General features: G+C 41.9%; 1 protein-coding gene across 2 annotated transcripts in view; it reads left to right on the plus strand.

The window, feature by feature from the left end:
* LOC122661159 (protein SABRE) overlaps nt 1–19,490 on the plus strand; it is a 128,014-nt gene that overhangs the window by 107,748 nt on the left and 776 nt on the right. For both annotated transcript variants that reach the window (XM_043856489.1, XM_043856490.1), the window contains 6 exons: nt 2,965–3,037; nt 14,507–14,608; nt 14,703–14,891; nt 15,869–16,150; nt 16,234–16,401; nt 17,300–17,681. In XM_043856489.1, coding sequence (XP_043712424.1) covers nt 2,965–3,037; nt 14,507–14,608; nt 14,703–14,891; nt 15,869–16,150; nt 16,234–16,401; nt 17,300–17,681 — 1,196 coding nt within the window. The remainder of the gene's footprint in view (nt 1–2,964; nt 3,038–14,506; nt 14,609–14,702; nt 14,892–15,868; nt 16,151–16,233; nt 16,402–17,299; nt 17,682–19,490) is intronic.

A 19,490-nucleotide genomic window follows, 5' to 3' on the forward strand; every position in this document is an offset into this window, starting at 1 on the left:
TTCGATAGGTGTGGCCATGTGGGCATTGCCATCCACGTATCTCATCCATTGAGCCACTGCCACCACATTTTTTTTGGGTGAATAATAAATTCATTATCGAGAAAGAGGAGAAAAGAGAATATACAGTGAAGCAAGCCCATACATTACAAAGGGGGAGGAGAAGAGGCTTGCGATTGCAAAATATAAGGGGGAAGGCCTCAGGCATTAACAATACACCTATTTCTGGTGGAGTCAACGCAGTGACCCAAGGTCCCATAAATCTTAGATTTGACTTCAAACATAATGGAATTCCAGATTTGTTGGTAGGTTCTAGATCTAGATGTCCACCTCCACAAGTTGCGGTCTATTGCATCAGGAAACCTTCGCCCAATTTGCTTATGGATGAGCCTGCAAAAAACCAGGTCAGCAAAGGAGATCCAGTGTGGGTCCAGCCGAGGACTCTCCGATGCCTAAGTTAGGTCTCCGTTTTAGCAGCAGTTCAATGTAGTGAAAAGTGAGCCCCGTTTAAGTTTCATACCTGGGTATTTATAGGGCAATCCCGGGCGGTTATAAGGAAAGTCCTCGTATAGAAGGAGTCTGCTTTAGGTAGGAGATCTCTTTTGGAGCTATAGTTGGGAGAGGACTCTTCATTTGGTAAAAATCTTTATTTGAGTGTGATCATAGTTATCAAGGTGGGAAGATGACCATGGCGTTTTAGAGGGTAAAAAAAATAAGGCGACATAGCCATGGCGGCAAGGCGCCCGCCATGGCGTCCAAGGCGACCAAGGAGCCTGGACGCCATGGCGTCGCCTTGATAACTATGGGTGTGATACGATTCTGTCGATGGATAATGGCCGGATCCGACTGACTCACCTTATCCCGAGAATGTCGGGATGCACTCACGTGGCCCCGCGATTTGCTCGGGTTATAGTTATCACTTTGGTTTTATGGTTCAGTGGAGATATCCAACCATTCAGTCTTGGCGTAGATGTCCAACCCTTCGCCTGAGCCGACCCTTTGTCTGAGCCGACCCTAGATGAGCTGACCCTTCGTCTGAGCCGACTCTATACGGGTCATCTTCACCCCTCAGCCACATGTGCCTCTTTATCTGTTCGGTTCGACCCTTCTTGGACAATGCAAGATTCGGTCCGATCGGGTTCTTTTGTTTGGCCTTGGGCCTGCCATGTGTTGCTCTCTGATTCGCGGTAGTTTTTATGGCTCATCATAGTCAAGCCAAATATGAGAGATAGCAGCACCAAAAGCTAATCTCCCCACCATATGTCAATAGGATTTCCCACAAAAGGACATGTCGACCCAAATCCATTCCCTGTGGAAGGGAAGAATTGTACATCTCCAAGGCCAACACTTGGCTAAGAGACCATACCAAACAACTGACGAAAAAGGGCATGCAAAGAAAAGGTGGTCGACATCTTTAGCAGTGTGACCACAAAGGCAGGTAGGGGCAGGGGGGCGAACCGGGATCTGGCAGCGGTTAAAAACCCTCTAGACAGTAAAGCTATGGCAGAGAATGTTCTTGAAGCAAACCAATTTGCTAGGATTTGGTGCAACCACAGACCCTGATGAGATCCCAAGCAGAGCCAGTGGAAAAAAAGGCCCGAAGATGAGGCAAACTAAGAGACAATATCGCCACTTCCCACCTTTCTCCTAGGAATGCTGGACAAAGCACTCCAAATGGAAGACAAAGATGTACAAGGAGTAGGAGGCCAACCATCCTGCCAGATTGGTGGATCTAGTGTTGTAGAAGGCACTTCATGGCTCCTTGGCTGATGTTGGCGACACCCACCGTAACGTCCATGTCTTGGGGCCGCATGTAGTCCTTGGGTCTGGCCTTGTAGAGTTAGCCAAAGTCGTTGGAGTAGTGGGGTCTTTTGTTGAACAGGTTGTATGCATGGTTCGAAAACTCGGGTTTCGGCCTTTTCACTTTGACTAAAATTTACCAAAATGACCAAAATTTTGCCGAAACAGTGCATTTTTGTCTACAATGTTGATAACTGAATTGACCAAAATTTCTCCAAAATAGTTCCAAATCCTTAATTCGCTTATTATTTCATCTCGGCCTCGTCGAAAATCACCTAAATTTCGGTGAGTTTTTGAACTATGGTTGTATGGTCCCCTTTATTTGCCTCTTTCCTTATGCCAGTGTCATGACTCTGATGTGTAGTTGCAGGGATGGGGTAGCCAGGAAGAGGCAGGTGTTGGGAATTGGGGTATGGAGATGCGGGCGGGGTGGGGATGGAGGTGGGGCCATGGGTAGTGGTGGGAGGAGAGTAACAGGGGTAATTTAGGGATTTTGAATTACCAGGGGAGAAAGGGAGGTGGAAGTTTGCTGTTGGGAAATCAGAAAAAAAGTTTGGGGTAGGGGAGTTTGAGTAAATATAGGATGAGTATTGGGGAGTGAGAATTTCTCCAATTATATTACATGTTCTATCACACGACTTTAAAGGCCAAAGAACTCCTAGCTAAACAGATCCCTATGCAACCTGCACAGGAGTACTACTGTACTAGAAACGTGGACCCTGAAACAGAATTAGACAAAAGACATGCTGGTAGGTTGTAGCCCCTGTGTCTTCTTTCTTTTGGACTGTTAGTTGCAGTGCTTATTCTCATAGAAATCCAAAGCTTGTTGACCTGCTTCAAGAGCATGTAGAACTAGTAGATGTTATAACTGTCCTTGTCCATTTCATAGGCTCATGGCAAAGAAAAATATTTTTCTCAATAAGCATGAATCTTTGTATGATATGTATCCGTGCCATATCTTATGTATGCAGCAGCTTTAGATGATATACTCTTCTATATATATTGTATCATGTACGGTGTATGATTTGCCTATTTTTAAGAAAGTTATAATATGGCAGAGTTCTTTTATTCTTGTATAGCTTGATATGATTTTGAATTCAGAAAGATTACATAATACATGCTCTAGAATGATTTTCAGAACTCACATTTCCTCTGCTTTGGCTTCAGAAATGTAATGCTTCGTGTAGATGCAAAGCAAGGAGCTCCAAAGGATGGGAACTCTTCTCTTGAACTTTTCCAGGTCATTGATTTTCTTATTTCATTTTCTTTTTGTATCAGATATTCTTGTTTCATTATGATAACAGAGAAAAACAATGTACCTATGATTCTCAAAATATAAATTACAAAATATTCAGTAATATAATGTCTAGGACCAAGTTTAGCATTTATGGGAATTTGGAAATATTGATCATGGGCAAATATATATGGGTGCATTGAATTTGTTTGTTGTTTGATATGGATGAAAACTAATGAATATCAAAGGTTAGAAAACCAGCAAAGAAGGAGAGAAGAGAAGAAGAGGTGAAAGCAAGAGAGAGAGAGAATGGGAGTCTCAGTTAGACAGTGTGACTAACCGAGACCTCTATTGCTTATACAGAAAACTTAATAGTGCAATCACAAAAAGGGACACAACTTATGCAAATTAATTCCAAGTCACAAGATTACACCACCAACAAGTGTGCAATATCCAGTAGTTGACATGCGATCATTGGCACCACCAGCCCAGTCAGCATCGGAGTAACCCACAATATCAGTATGACCATAACGCCAATAAACAAGACCTTTTCTGGGAGCATCTTTAAGATATCTCAAACTGCGGCAAGCAGCATCCCAGTGAGTCTACTTAGGATTTCTCCATAAATTGACTATTAACTCCAACATCAAAAGAAATATCCGGACGAGTAACAGTCAGATAAATAAGCTTTCCAACTAGCCTCTTGTACTGATGTTTATCCATAAAATCTTTGTCACTACACGCCTCAGGTTTCAGATTAGGATTTAAAGGGTTATCAACGGGTTTATAACTTAACATGCCAGTTTCAGAAAGAAGATCAAGCACATACTTCTTCTGAGACAAACTAACACAATTTTTTGCTATGAAAAACTTCAATTCCCAAGATATATCTGAGCATAACTAAGTCCTTCATCTGAAAATGTCGGTGTAGATATGTCTTTACATCTTCAATGCCAAAAGAGTCATTACCATAAATGATAATATCTTCAACGTACACAACAAGAATGACAACCTTGACCATGACGGCGAACAAATACAGAGTGATAGGAGAAGTACTGAGTGAAACCATAACAACCAATACCTTTACTGAACTTATCATTTTTTATGTCTAGCTGAAACAGAGGCCAATTAAGATTAATAGCGAAGGAGATAAGAACACGAACAAAGTTAAGACAGCCTCTGGAGAAAATGTCTCAAAATAGTCGATGCCATATATCTGAGTGTATCCTTTCGCAATCAAGCGAGCTTTCAGGTGCCCAACCGAACCATTTGGTAGGTACTTTACATTGTACATCCAACGACACCTCACAAGCTCATTCCCTAGGGTAAGTTAGTAAGAGACCATGTCTGACAATCCAACAAGGCATCCATTTCTACATCTATAGCATTTTTCCAATCAAGATGCGACAATGCTTCCTGGTACTTAGTAGGCACAAGCACAGTAGATAAAGACAAAGCAAAGTAATGAAATAAAAGGTGGAAGATGTAACACAGTAACAAAGGTGTAACACAGTAACAAATTACGAAACAAGATAAGCAATGTTAGATTTTTTGAGTACAAGTTAGAATACCTTTTCGAAGCGCAACTGGCAAGTCAGGAGAGGAAGGTCCCAGACAGAGGTTCCGATGAAGTAGAGGGCATTAACAAAGGATCAGCCGGGGCATTGAAGTCAACCTGGGACAGTGCTTGTAAACCAATTGCTTAGGTGGAGAACTAGTAGTGGAAGAGTCAGTAAGAGGAATGAGTATAGGAAGATGGAGGAATAAGAAGATCAGTATCCATCTGACTATTCTCAGCGGTAGAGTATGGTGCAGTTTCAAAAAAGGTTACATCCGCACTGACAAAGTGTTGACTTGTAATAAGGATCATAACACCTTGTTGGGCAATGGCGACAAATTTGGGGTTGTATTTGGATGATGTCTATATGTTTGGGTGAGGTGGCAAAATTCCATAGTTATGGTGCTAGTGGAATGATGGTGAAAGTGGTGGCATAGTAATATGAAATATTGAGGCTTAATTTGAAAGGTGGCAATATTTAAAAAAAGGGAAAGAGGTCGCTGCCTAGGCCTCTAAAGCATACACATGTGCGCTGGCCAATGGGAGAGCACAGACAAGCATTGCTCTGGGCAAGATTCCACCTTTCCATGGGGGTAGCATGGTACCTTTGCGCGTTTCTATGCCTAGGCACAGGCAAGGTTTAAAGTATCAGTATCGGGTATTGTATCGTGGGTGATTTTAAGAGGCGCATCGTATCGTATCGAAGATATGTATTGAACACTACAAATACGCATAGAAATGGTCAAGATACACACAGAAATACACTTTTGGAACAAAAAAACAATATATAACAAGTATCATGCATAAACACTAAAATGGAGAATAATGTATAACCAAACAAGTGTATTAAATTGAGATTATTATAAAAGATGAGGTTTCTTACATGTTGTAATCGTCTATAGCCATTAAGAGTATTGGATGATGCAAAGGATGATGTTGTAGCACTCCTTGATTCGGTTTTTTAGTCCAAAAGTGTGAAAAACCAAGATTAAATGCAAGATTTTAGACTCTTGGCTGAGAGTTTTACTTCATTTTTCTGTTAAAACAGGAGTTGTATCCAGTCTGTGAGTGTAAAGGGCTTTTTGTGGAACGTATCGATGGTATCGGTATGTATCGGTGTATTGGTATGTATTGAGATGTATCGGTCGATATGTATCGATACATATCGATACGTATTAAACCACCCACAGATCCCTTTACCGGATGTGTTGATGGTATCGATATGTATCAGTCGTATCATATCATATCGGTTGTATCGGCCAATACATTTCAATACAATCCAAGACAGTCTATTTAATATAAAAAAAAGAGACGTATTGATACCGACCGATACCGATACGTATCGGCCGATACGATACGATAGTACCGATACTTTAAACCATGGGCGCAGGAGCCACACGGGCCACGTGACCAGATAGCATCCGTTTCCCATTTAAAAAAATAAGGAAAAGAAGTGGAGGCATTAAAAAAATTCCATATGGCATGCCACATGGCAGCCTGCATGTGGCTGAATATGGCACAGTAGCCAGCCTAAGTGTCATGGGATGATATGGGTTGGTCAAATCATGATGTATGTATGGCTTGATTTGAGTATATGCATGGGCATAATGAGGTGTCAAAGTGTTATGCTGACATGGCAGCTTACATGAGATGGCACCAAGGTAATGGGTGCAGATGACTAGGCTTGATATTGGAGTCCTAGAGAAGATGGCAGATTCAAGTGTTCAAGGCATACATGATCTCTTAGCAAAGTGTCATTGAAGCAGCACCATGGGCTGGATATGGCTTGACATCATGCCTCTTGGAGCACTGAGGGCGAGCCAGTCATGTGGCTATGTCACAACAAAAGGCAGCTGAGCAAGACAGAAAAGCACCACAAGCCAAGCCATGAGTACAAGGCTGCTGGTGTGCACACATGAGAGTCAGCAGCATGCATGGGCACGCACACAGCCAGCCAGGGAGTCGAGCTTGGCATGCCCAGCCGTGTGCTCAAGAGAGTCTTGGTGCATGATGGGTCAGGTGTCTCGCTGATTGGGGTCTTAAATCAAACACGTACGACATGATACAACACAAAACTTTTCATGCTCTTAAAAAGTTGCTCTCAGGAATCAAAACCCTGAGAACTCATTTTGCAAAGTATCCTTTACTTCCAGAATACCCATGTCTGTCCGATTGGGACAAATTGAATTTATGAATGAGATTGAGGTGTTGCTGGCTGACACAAATTATTCTTGCACGAGTCACATCCTTGGATGGGTTCAGCTTATGTAACATAGAGGTGCTGCATGGGATCTCCAAATTAAAAAGCGCATGCCAATTAATGATTAAAGATTCTTTAAGTTCAGATCAGGATCGCTTATGTGCATTCCAATCTAATGGATCCTGTTCTAACCAAGGTTACAGTGCTATGCGGGAATATGGTGCGCCACATATGGATGCCATTTAATTGGCTAACAGTTGTTGATTTTAAGTGTTAATTCGTCATGAGTTGCGCAAAGATCCAATGGCACTTGTGTCACGTGCATTTTGGAATAGAGATCTGACGACTAATGATTGAGCCGACAGATTTGGTGACACAAAAATGAGTCACGCCACCTCTTGTGACATTTTATTTGTCAAAACAAATGAATATTTTATCGCACTTTTGGTTTTTAGCAATGTTTTACCATATTAAGATTTATGGAATTTTTTGATTTGAGAAAAGCCCCAGCATTAGAAAGTTGAAAATTGCACCTATCGTCGAAAATCCAGTGTTTGTTCTTGAACTGGGGGGTTGATTTTTTTTCCTTTTGGAATTTTATTTTTTAACTATTTTTATTGAATTCAAATAGGGGGGTATCTGCTTATTTATGAATAATATCTTAAGTAAATGAAATACAAATAAGTATTTGTCTTGTGTCTGTCCTAGTGTCTGGTATAAGTAAGTGTTTGTCCTGGTCTCCCACTTTTGTTTTTGCAAAATCTGATAGTGCCATTGTGCTTAAATGGCCTAAAATAGGCTGAGTACCAAGTTCCAGACCCAAACTAGGTCTTAAACCCACCGAAACCAAGTTTCGAGTTGAAACAAAAAAAAATGCACCAACTCGACCGAGATCTCGGTTTTTCCCAAGTTCGAGTTGGGGTCGAGTTCCGAGTTTTAGTACCTTGGTTAAGACTTGATCTTCAAGCATTGCGCGTATGCTTCAGGTAGCACTTTCACAGATTGATTTACCGGCGAAAGTCATATCCACCCAAATCCATTCTCTCTAAAAAAGGAAGGATCCTTCTAGTTCTTGGCCAACATTTTGCTTGGACCCCTTTCCAAATAGAAGAGGAAAGGAGGCAAGCAAAAAAGAGATGGTCAAGCTATTGACCGGATCTCTCTTTGCTAGGACCCCGCATCTGGATTTTATGGGACCCTCTAAAAATCAGCATCTCTATCTCCTTCTCCCCCCAACTCCTCCATCTTCAGCTCTCTTTTCCCCATTTCTCGACTTCTCTCTCCCTCTTAATTGTATATGCTTTTAATCGAGCTATTGACCTCTCCCTCCTTAAATCCAGTATCAGCTCACTCCCTTGGGCTGTGGGTAGAGATTTCAATGTCGTTAGGTTTGGCCATGAGAAAATTGGAGGTTGTTCCCTAGGCATCCTCTCTGTCAATGCTTTCAATGATTGCATTGAAGATCTGGGTATCGAGGACCTGAGATGGTTGGGATCCCCCCTTACTTGGCACAATAGGAGAGTTGGCATGGATCAGATTGCCTGCAAAATAGACCGCGTCCTCATTAATGAGGCCTAGCTCTCTCTCTTTCCTAATTCCCATGCCAATTTCCTCCTTCCAGGTATGTCTTACCATAGCCCTCGCCATCTCCTTATCCAACCCTACTCTTCCTTTGGGCTAAACCTTTCAAATTTCTGGCCTCCCCACTGTTCGAGAAGCTTTGAACAAACTTGTACATTTCTTCTCCCTCCCTCTCCTCGCTTTCGCAAAAAAGCTTCTCAACTCTAAAGAAGCTCTTAAAGCTTGGAGTTCGTCTTCCTTCGGTAATATCTCTTCCCGTGTGGCCTCTTGCTGCACCAGCTTCTCTCTTGTCCAATCCCAACTCTAACCTGACATGCTCAACCCTTTGTTGGTTGAGGAGGAAAAATGACTCTCTCTGGAGCTCTCCTCCCTCTCCTCCCAAGAAGATTTTCCTCCGTTAAAAATCTCGTATCAGAGGGCTTGACATAAAAAAGAAAGCCATCTACTATTTCTCATCCCCCCCTTCCTCCTGACCTCATCAATAAATTTGTCCCTCTCTCCCTCCTGGACTCTCTAATCTATCCCCTCTGAGGAAGAAATCCTCAAAGTGGTCCTCTCCCATAAATCCAATAAGGCCCCTAATCCAGATAGATTTAGTATGGGGTTCGTCTCATCCTGCTGTGACATCATTAAAGATGACCTTGTCAAAGCTATTCGTAGATTTTTTCTTCATTCCCAGCCAACTCTCTAGAATAAACCAAACCTTCCTTTGCCTCATTCCTAAGAAAGAGGGAGTCCCTTCATTGACCGACTTTAGACCAAGCTCCCTCTGCAACCTCCTCTACAAATTCATTGTCAAAATCCTGACAAATCGGCTCTAGCTTAGTCCCCTCTCTTGTCAGTCCCAATCAATCGGCCTTCATTTCTAGCAGAAGCATTGCCAATAATGTCCTCCTTTGCTCAAAAATTGTATAGGGTTTTGATCGCAAATCGCACTCCCCTGCGGCCTTGCTGCCCTCATGAAAATTGACATTCACAAGGCCTTCGACTCCCTACGTTGGGATTTCATTTGTGATGTCCTAACCTAGTTGTCTTTCCCGCCTGTTTTTGTCCACTAGATCCACTATTGCATCGCCTCCCATTTCTTCTCGGTTATTGTCAATGGCTCCCCTGTCGGTTTCTTGCCTTACAAAGTTGGAATCTGCCAGGGTTGCCCCCTCTCTCCTTTTCCCTTCTTCCATGCTTTTAAGGTCCTCTCTAGAAGCATCCAAGCAAAAACCGACCAACACCTCATCTCCCCCATTCCAAAGTGCAATGGCCTCAATCTTACTCATCTCGCCTTTGCTAATGATCTTATGATCTTCTCCAAGGCTTCTCCCTCATCTTTCTCCGCCATTATGTCCTCCTTACAGCTCTTCGAGAGACTCTCTGGTCTCCAATTCATCTCCTGAAATCCCATATTTTCCCTCCGGGGCCTCTAACATGGACAAGGATACCCTTCTCTGCCTTACTGGATTCACTCTTGGATCTCGTCCTATGATGTATCTTGGTCTTCGTTTTGATCCCTGCTAGGTTGACCAGTCATCAATGCCCCCCTATGTTGGACCTTTTCCGTAAAAGGCTCGAGCTTTGGAAGGTGGTAAGATTGAGCTGATCAGATCAGTCCTTTAATCCTCATACATTTACTGGTGTGGAATTTATGGACTTCCAAAATTCACCATCACTGCCATGGAATCCCTCTTCTACTCCTTCCTATGGAAAGGAAAGGAAAGTAATCTTTCAAATTTCTTCACCCGATTAGCTGGGCTGCCATCTGTCTCGCAAAATCTGAAGGAGGCCTTGGCATCCATAGAATCCGTGATTATAATATTGTTGGCATTCTCCAGCTAATCTATAAAATCTCCACTAAGCATGATTCTATCTAGGTTAATTGGTTCTACTCCTATCTCCTTAAGCGGGACTCTATTTAGACTGTCCCCCAACCCGCTGAACCCTCCTGGGTTTGGCGCAAAATCCTCCTCCTTGGCCCTTTCAACTACCTCCTCAATGAAGTTGATGGGACTTCTATATCCCTCTAGCTGGATCCTTGGCACCCCTAGGAGTCCTCTACAATATCATTGGTGCTCGATCAATTTATTCCTCTTGCATTCCTAAATCTGCTCCTCCACAATCCTCTCCCCCGGACCCCCCCTCCCCTTTCCCCCTTGTCTCACCCAGGTCTATGCGTTTCTCACCCCCCCCCCCCCCTAAATCCTTCTCTCTCGGAAAAGGTTACTTGGCTTCCCTCCCCTAAAGGGGTTCTTAGCTCTTCCTCAACTTGGGACTTTGTCAAACACCATGCCCCCCCCCCCCCCCATCCCCTAGTCCAATATTGTCTGGTACAAGGTCACATCCCTGTCACAACTTTAACGTTTGGAGAACCCTTAGCCTTTGCCTCCCCACCCAATCATTTCTCCTCCATCGCCACATCCCTGTCTCCCGCTCTTGTGTTCTTTGTTGGAATGGTAAGTAGGCCATCAACCAACTTTTTTTCTCTTGCCCCTTAGCCCTCTCTATTTGGAAGAAAGCTTTAGCCTCTGTTTGGCACCGTAGCAAGAGACCCCTTCCATTCGCAAGGGAGTGGCTTTGTTGGGTAGGGTTTTTTCGGGTAGTACAATCTGTGGTACCGCCGGCAAGCTTGTGTTTGGGGCTGCTATATCTCACATTTGGATAGAGCGAAATCTTCTTCGATGTTAGCTCAAACTCCACATGATTCCCCATAGATCTCCTGTTGATAACCCCAGGAACAGGGCTTGAGTTTTGTATAGCTTCCCCCCCCCCCCCCTCTCTCTTTTCCCCTTTCTAGGGTTTTGGTAATGAATTTTTTTTTCACCAAAAAAAAAAGAGATGGTCCACATCAAGGGAGACATTCGCAAGAAACTCCAGCCGAGCTCCAAGTCTGGAAGGCTATGTTTCTCTCTTATCCGGGCTGCCTAGTGCTCATTCGATCAGTGCTTCATTCATCCTACATCTACAGGTCTAGCATCTTTGGTCTCCCTAAATCTATTATCAGAAAGTCAGAGTCTCTCATGAGTGCCTTCATTTGGAAGGTAAGCAATGCTTCGAGATATCTCCACCCTATCAGCTGGTCTTCTGTTTGCCTCCCTAAAGATGAAGGAGGCCTTGGTCTGAGATGAATTCAAGATGTCAATATAGCAGGAATTCTCAAGCTGGTTTGAAATTTGGCTGCCAAGAGGAAAAGTGTTTGGGTTGACTGGGTTTACTTCCGCGTCCTTCACAAGGGCACTATCTAGGCCACTCCCTCCCCCTCAATTGCCTCTTGGGTCTAGACGAAGATATTACAGTTCAGATACGTGACCTTGGGGGTTATCAAAACCCAAATTGATGACGGAGCTTCCACGAGATTTTGGCTTGATGATTGGCACCCTCAAGGTATCCTGATCCATCTTGTTGGAGACAGGACTATCTATAGTGCTGGTCACAGCAGGTTAGACCAGGTCTCTGACATTATCATTGAGCATGGTTAGGCCCCCCTCCCCCTCACCCTCCTCTTTGACGACCATCAGGAATGTTATCCCTTCCATCCCCCGCAGACCTCCTGGTTCTAGAGACCTTGTTACTTGGACTGCTTCCCCCTCCGGTCTTTTCAGTTCCAAGTCTGCTTGGGATCTTGTTAGAAGTCAGGGATCGACCAAAATCTGGAGCAAGCTTATTTAGTAAACACGTCCCCCGGCACAGCTTCATAGTTTGGAGAGTGTTTACCAGATGTCTTCCTACGCAAGCTTTTCTTCATCAGCGTCAAATCTCTTTATCTCCCACTTGTTGCCTCTGTTGGAACACTCTTGCCCATTCTCCTCCTCTATTTGGTATGACCTGCTGTCCAAATGCTGGCCCCGAAGGAGGCGGATCCTTCCTTTTGACAGAGAATGGGTTTGGGTGGACATGACTTTTGCCGGGAAGAATAGTTGTGACATTATGGGAAAGCTTGCATTTGGCACTGCTATCTACCACATTTGGCTGGGAAGCCTGGAACCCAATCTCTGAAGATGGACTTCAAAGTCAAGAACCTTCCAGCAGATTTGGGAACATGGTTGTCACGTTGTCATGGCAATCCAAGTCTGTGGAGGGGTGTCACGTCGATATATCGACATGTCGCCCGCCATGCTGTTGCCATGGCAATCATGTCGACCATGTTTTATTTTTTATTTTCTCTATTTTTAATATCATTTAGTATGCTATAATATATGCCTTATAACATCAAAAATCAGCATGAAAGTGTACTACTAATCTTCTATGGTTTAATTCATGAAAGTGTAATATCCATTAGTGTATATGAAAGTATGAAAGTATGAAAACATGGATTAGCCTATCAAATAATTTTATTAATCCAACAAAAAAGATAAGTAAAGAGCAGCTACCCATGTAACATAGGCAAGCCTGCAACTCTGCAAGGCAAGAAGAAGAAAAAAAAAAAAGAAAAAAAAAAAAACCCTCTCTGTCTCTCTCTGCATGTGTGTCGAGTGTCGACTGTGAGAGACTGAGAGTGGTGCCTGTGTTTCGTATTTTTGAAAAAAAAAAAAAACGAAGAGTCGTCAGAGGTGAAGAAGACCTCTCTCTCTCTGTTTGGAGGAATGGGAGGAGAAGAATAAGAAGAAGTCGAAGAAGAACAATCAAATAAAAAAAAACATTTACTTACCTGCAAAAGAAGTCGCCGGAGCTAGGAGAAGTGGAGAACTTGCTGCCTGCCGGAGTCAAAGCCTAGAGCAGATAAAGTAGGGCTGGAGTCACGGATTCACTAGAGTCGAAGTCGAAGTTGTTCCATGACTTCCGTCATGCTCTGTTCAGTCTGTTGAGTGTTGAGTGAGAGATAGAGTGTTGAGAACTTCGATTTGGGATTTAGGGTATTACCGTATTAGAGATTTGATAACAATTTTTTTTTTTTTTTTTTTTTTTTTTTGGGGTTAATGTGTAATGTTCAAGTTACACCTCCAATACACAGTAGAATAAAAGCATATAGTTTAAAAGGTTTAAAAAAAATAATAAGTACTTGAACAAGCAAATCAGGCGATATGTCCATATTTCGTTGTATGGCGTCCATGGAGGCCATATCGGCCGATATGCTTACATTCCTCATATCGTTGATCGATATATACAATTCTCCAGCGCCATGATGCCATGGTGACGCCATGACAACTATGTTTGGGACACCATAATTTTTAATGTCAGATCCAAGCTTTCAGCTTCCCCCTCCTACTGTACCAACTTTCCCAGAAATAGATTGATTGTTGATGCTTGGGTCCCCCATACATTGTTTTGGCACCTTGACTCCCTTTTTTGTGAAGTCAGGACATTGTAAGTTGTTTTCTTCTCTCTTCTTGGTAATGAATTTGTTATTCATCCAAAAAAAAAACAAAGGAGAGAAGACAGCATCTGGCGTTGGATAAGAAAAAGACTGTAGGGAGGCAGTTGGAGAGAGTCCGCTGAACAGTAAAGTTGTGTCGAGGGATATGGCTTTTGAACGAAACAAGCTTTGCGCCAAAGAGATAAGGGGGTCATGAGATCAGATGAAGTCCCAAACCGCTTTAGGGATGAAGAGGCCTGAAAAAGCTACATCCCAAATCACATTCCCTACCTTGAGGCCTTCTACCAATGGAGGTTAAGACATTCCACACAGCTGATAGAAGGGGAGAGGAAGGGGTGGGGGGGAGGGGGTTTGGAATCGCCATTGACTAATGATGTCTGCAACATAGACTGCTTAGAGAGGCCCGAACTATATATGGCTGTAGCACTAACAGAGTAAAGGAGGACACCCATAGGGTGCCAATGATCAAGCCAGAGGAAGGTGGAGGCACCGTCATTAATTTGGCTGGAAATAGCCCCAAGAGCAATAGGCCGATGCTTTAGAATCTTGTGCCAGACCCAAGAAGCATTAGAAATGGCAAGAACACTCCAAATAGAATCAAAGCAAAGGAGGCCCAAGTAGACCCAATCGATCCATATACTTTTCTTCATAGCCACAAGCTTCCAGATCAGCTTGAGAACACCCCTTTTTTTTTCTACTACTACTAAAAAAATCCTTTTTTGGTAGGATGAAGCAGTTTCCCTTGCACCTTAAATTTAGAATTTTGTGAACATATTTGATGAATTCACTGTTGCTTGCACAATATAATATCATCTTATCTTTTTTATACTGCAGGTAGAGATCTACCCACTGAAGATACATCTAACAGAAACAATGTACAGAATGATGTGGGATTATCTTTTCCCAGAAGAAGAACAAGACTCACAGCGGCGGCAGGCAAGCTACATTTCTCATAATTAATATAATAGAATGTACTATCTTCAACTGCAGAACTTACAGCAATGGCTGAGTCACCTTATGAAACATGCAGGAAGTTTGGAAGGTTTCAACCACTGCTGGCTCAAAACGTGTAAAAAAAGGCACATCTTCCCATGAACCAGCTATATCAAGCAGCCATTCGACAAGAGAATCTGATGTTCCCTCGAAATTGATGGCCTCTGCAACATCTGTAATTATTTCTGGTGCTAATCAGTCTTCTGGCTCTATTGATTCTTCCCAAGTGAGTTTCCAGAAGCCTTTAATTATCAATTTAATATTTTAACTAAAGAGCAATTTGCAGATGGGACTAAATTGTTGTTTGAATTATTGAAGTGACCTGGAAAGGAAATGCGCTAGACATCTTGTATTCAGATAATTAATAATTAAGGTTCATGGGAGAGGAATAGTTTGGGTATTGTTCACAGCCATGGATTCAATGAAAAGAATATGGTGTGGATAGTCCTATAGTGATCTATTCATGTTTAAAATGTTTTTACATTAAATATTTGGTTTCGTCTTACTTGTATTTTTCACTTGTATTTTTTAATTTGTACCATTCATTTATTTGATGGAAAATTGGAAAATTGTTCTTTTTCATGAATTTTTCTCTGGTTTATCATGCATAAATTTGCTCATTGGAATGGACCGTCAAGACATTATATCAGTGGAATGATTGTTTACGTTATACACATGGGGGCCTTTGGGGTCTCCAACCAATGAATACCTGTTCAACTGTTCTTGGATACCAGATATTTGATTTGATCAGATGATCAAACCATCTGATGGAAATGCCAGTGGTTAGAGGATCAGGTTCTGATTTATCTTATGTTTTTGAATTATCCCAAACATCTATGGTGAAAGGGCTTGACTAAAATGTAAATATATTGGAAGATTGCCGATGTGACTCCACTCTTATGAGTATATCTATCCCTTGGGTACATTAGATTGACTCAATCAGCAAGTAAGCATCCAGTATCAAGTATAACAATATAGGAACTTATTTTGGTGAAAATGTTACATCCAAATTATATTTACCACTTATGATGATATGTAGGGTCCCCTGTCGATTTTCTTTGTTAAGCCCCTATTTAGTTACAATTTTGAAGATTTATTGATCTCAAATGACACTGTAAATGAACTTCTACTGTAAGGTTATTTGGATACAATAATACACCTCTATATTATTTTCCAGAATAATATATCAGTGCTTGCATGCAGATGTCAAAGTTGCAAAATTTAAAAGGAAATATTGTATGTGGTTCAACCCCAGAGCTCAGGCGCACATCATCATTTGACAAAACATGGGAGGAGAATGTGGCAGAGTCTGTGGCTAATGAGCTTGTATTACATGTTCACTCTTCAAGCATCTCGTCAAAAGACTCCAAGCAAGTCAAATCTGGACGCCCATCTAATGAAGAGAAAAAGATTTCAAAGTCGAATGATGAGAAAAGAGCTCGACCCCGGAAGATGATGGAGTTTAACAACATCAAGATTAGTCAGGTTTATCTTTTCAGCCTGGATCTGAAATTGAACTCTGAGGTGGAATATTTGGAGTGACTTTTTTTTTCATGACTATCTTCTAGGTTGAATTACTGGTTACTTATGAGGGATCAAGATTTGCTGTGAGTGATCTGAGATTACTGATGGATACTTTTCACCGTGTTGACTTCACTGGCACGTGGAGAAGGTTGTTTTCACGGGTTAAGAAGCATATCATCTGGGGGGTCCTAAAATCTGTCACAGGAATGCAGGTAAGCGATCTGCATTGGTAGCCAACTAGCCATTCTGACTTAATGGATGAACACTATTCTACACCCAAAGTGCATGCTCATCGATCTCTCACTTTCAATACCAATCTCCAGTTGCAACCTTAGTGACCGCTTGTGAAGTTAAGTTGGAGCATGGAGAAGAATCAAAACTACTTAGTATCAAATTTGAGAATCTCCATAAATTTGGAGCATCTATCTATTGATTTGTCTATCTATAATGGCAGCTTTTATTCATATTATGTATATTTGCATGTTTCTAATTTCTAAGATACAAAAAAAAAATAACATTACATGTAAAATTTAGGAAGCCTAAGGGCATAAAATGTGACTAGGTAATCATTATTCAGTTTAAATATTATTTATTTCAACTATAAAATTTTTTTTTTCTATTTTGCCTATTATTATTTAGTGTAAATATTTACTTATTTATATTTAAAAATGTTTCCCCACTTATCCTAATACTATTCAGTTTATACATTTAATTGATTTTGACTTATTAAATGTTCCCCTCCCCCCCCCCCCCAACCTTGTATAGTACACCAACTGAATTGGGAAAATTGAATTGCAAACAATACTCAAATTGTGAACTATGTAAGCTTTGCAATTCGACACATCATTGTGTTACTCTTCTAAGAGAGGCAGGACAGACGGAAAAATGCTCCAAGAGTTGGAAAGGTTCCTTATAGATTTAGGCACTGGGGTTGCAACTTCTTTCTTCTTTAACGAGATAGGTTGGCCTATGCAAGTGCTGCTTCACATCAGCCCTGTGGTACCTTAAAGCATCTGATTCTTAAGTTGTATCTGATCATTAAAGTGAATGCATCTGCAATTATATCATCTCCCCAATCTAACCAACTTGCTATTTATTCTCCTTGTCTAGGGAAAGAAGTTCAAAGATAAAGCCCAGAGCCAAAGGGAGCCCAGTGGACCTGGTGTTCCTGACGGAGATCTTATTTTCAGTGACAGTGATGGAGGTCAGGCTGATAAATCTGATCAGTACCCAATATCTTTTCTCAAGAGGCCCAGCGATGGAGCTGGTGATGGATTTGTCACATCAATAAGGGGTTTATTCAATTCTCAGCGCCGCAAGGCTAAAGCATTTGTCTTGCGAACAATGAGGGGTGAAGCAGATAATGAATTCCCTGGAGAGTGGAGTGAAAGTGATGTCGAGTTCTCTCCCTTTGCTAGGCAATTGACCATAACAAAAGCTAAGAAGCTTATTAGGCGGCACACAAAGAAATTCAGATCACGAGGGCAAAAAGGTCTGTGTAATTTCTTCTTCTTACTTTATTCATTTATTGTTTGTTTCTGTATGTCATGCACTTTTAATCTCATCCAATATTTTAAGAATGTTGAGGCTTACCTGTGTCTATGATGTGCCACAAGGAGCTTCGGTAATACCCATCCTTCTAAGAAATTATACCAATCCAATAGAACTGGAATAAGAATTGTTGGATGTAAGAAATGAGAAACACAGGATTATGAAGTGGCAGACAGGATATTCTTTGGGTGCCTCAGTGGAGACTCAGTCAGGATGTGTGAGATCCATCAATGACTTCATCAACATAAAAGGAAACCAATCTTACCATTTCACGTACAATTCCTCTCTGCTTTTTTTTTTTTTTTTTGGGTTGGGGGGGTGGGTGGGGGGAGAAGAAACTCATAGAGGGAGAGAGAGCAATACCAGGAGAAAATCATTCTCCTCCATTGCATGAGACTTTGTTCTTTAGAAGTGCCATTTTTAGACACCTTTATGAAACAGTGGCTAGAATTGGCTTCACAAGGGGAGAGCTCTATGCCTGGAAAATCCTATTGAGGAGATGGAGATATCAGTGGCAATAACTCAGTGAATCTTTCCATGTGTGGGTCAGGCTACTTAGGCTAGTGATGGCCATTGGTCCAATCCAATATGAAGTATGGTCTAGCAATGGGTGTTTTTTTGGTCTTCCTTGACCTCATTCCACTGCTGAATGGCTAGGCCACTCTAAATGGTCCAAATGTAAATATGGCAGTCTTAAAAGAATGGGCCATCAGGGCCCTTTCACTTTCAGGAACTTGACGACTTGTGTTGAAGAGTTGTCTCAAGTTGAGAGAATGCACAGAGGTACTGCTATTGTATTACTTTGCCTTCACGGAATTGTGATGCCGCCAACTGTAATTTGTTAGATGTATCAGTGGCGGTGCTTCTTTTGTACCTTCTGCTTTGCCTTGACATAGTTCCATTAGCTATAGATAGGGATTTAACACCAATGCTTAAAAATTTTAGGTCTGAAGCAGGGTATGACAATCGGAATTGGGGATCAAATCAGTCCATTCCAATTCCTATTGGAATTGGCTGGAATCAATCCCAGAAGCCCTAGAATTGGCTCCTCAGATCTGAAAACCCAGCGATCTGGTGAGAGAAACCCTAGAATCAGCTTGGATCAGAACGTCCCAAATCGAGAATGGTCATAGCTGATCCAGTCCGAATCATTCGATTCCGATTTTTGTAGCAGTGATATGATGTTTGCTGAGTTAGGTGATCACAACTTCAAGGTTTTGGATCTTTCATCTTTGTTGGCTCGGGATCCCTTTGAAAGGTGAATTTGGAGGAGGATTTGAGTGACATTCAGGTTAATATCCAGGCACTGCATAGATGCAAGAAACTCTGTGTAGGAGAAGGAACCTGCCTTGCTCCTTTTAGTTGTTGATTAGCTGCAAATGGAAAATGTTGACACATGACTTGTTCCCATGAAAACTCAGAAATGAAATCTGTATGTTGATCCAATTACAAAAAAGGTCCATCAGCAAGACTGATCTAACCAGAGAATTTGGGGAAACCTGATTCCCCCAAGAGCAGTGTCCCCCCTCCCCCCAAAGCCCCTTTTCTGTTTGCCAAAAAAAAAAAAATCTGAGGAAAGAAACAGCAAAATATTTATTTTACTACACAGTACACACCATAACAATGAACTATCAACTTTTTTGGATACATGCTTGCAGTCTCCTGCAATATATCGGACTTTCCATTCAGGGGACTTTTGAGACTTGGACCAATTGTATCTATCCTTGGGAAATCCTCTTCGAATCTGTAT

The sequence above is a fragment of the Telopea speciosissima genome, chromosome 5 (genome assembly GCF_018873765.1).
Source record: "Telopea speciosissima isolate NSW1024214 ecotype Mountain lineage chromosome 5, Tspe_v1, whole genome shotgun sequence".
Lineage (NCBI taxonomy): Eukaryota > Viridiplantae > Streptophyta > Magnoliopsida > Proteales > Proteaceae > Telopea > Telopea speciosissima.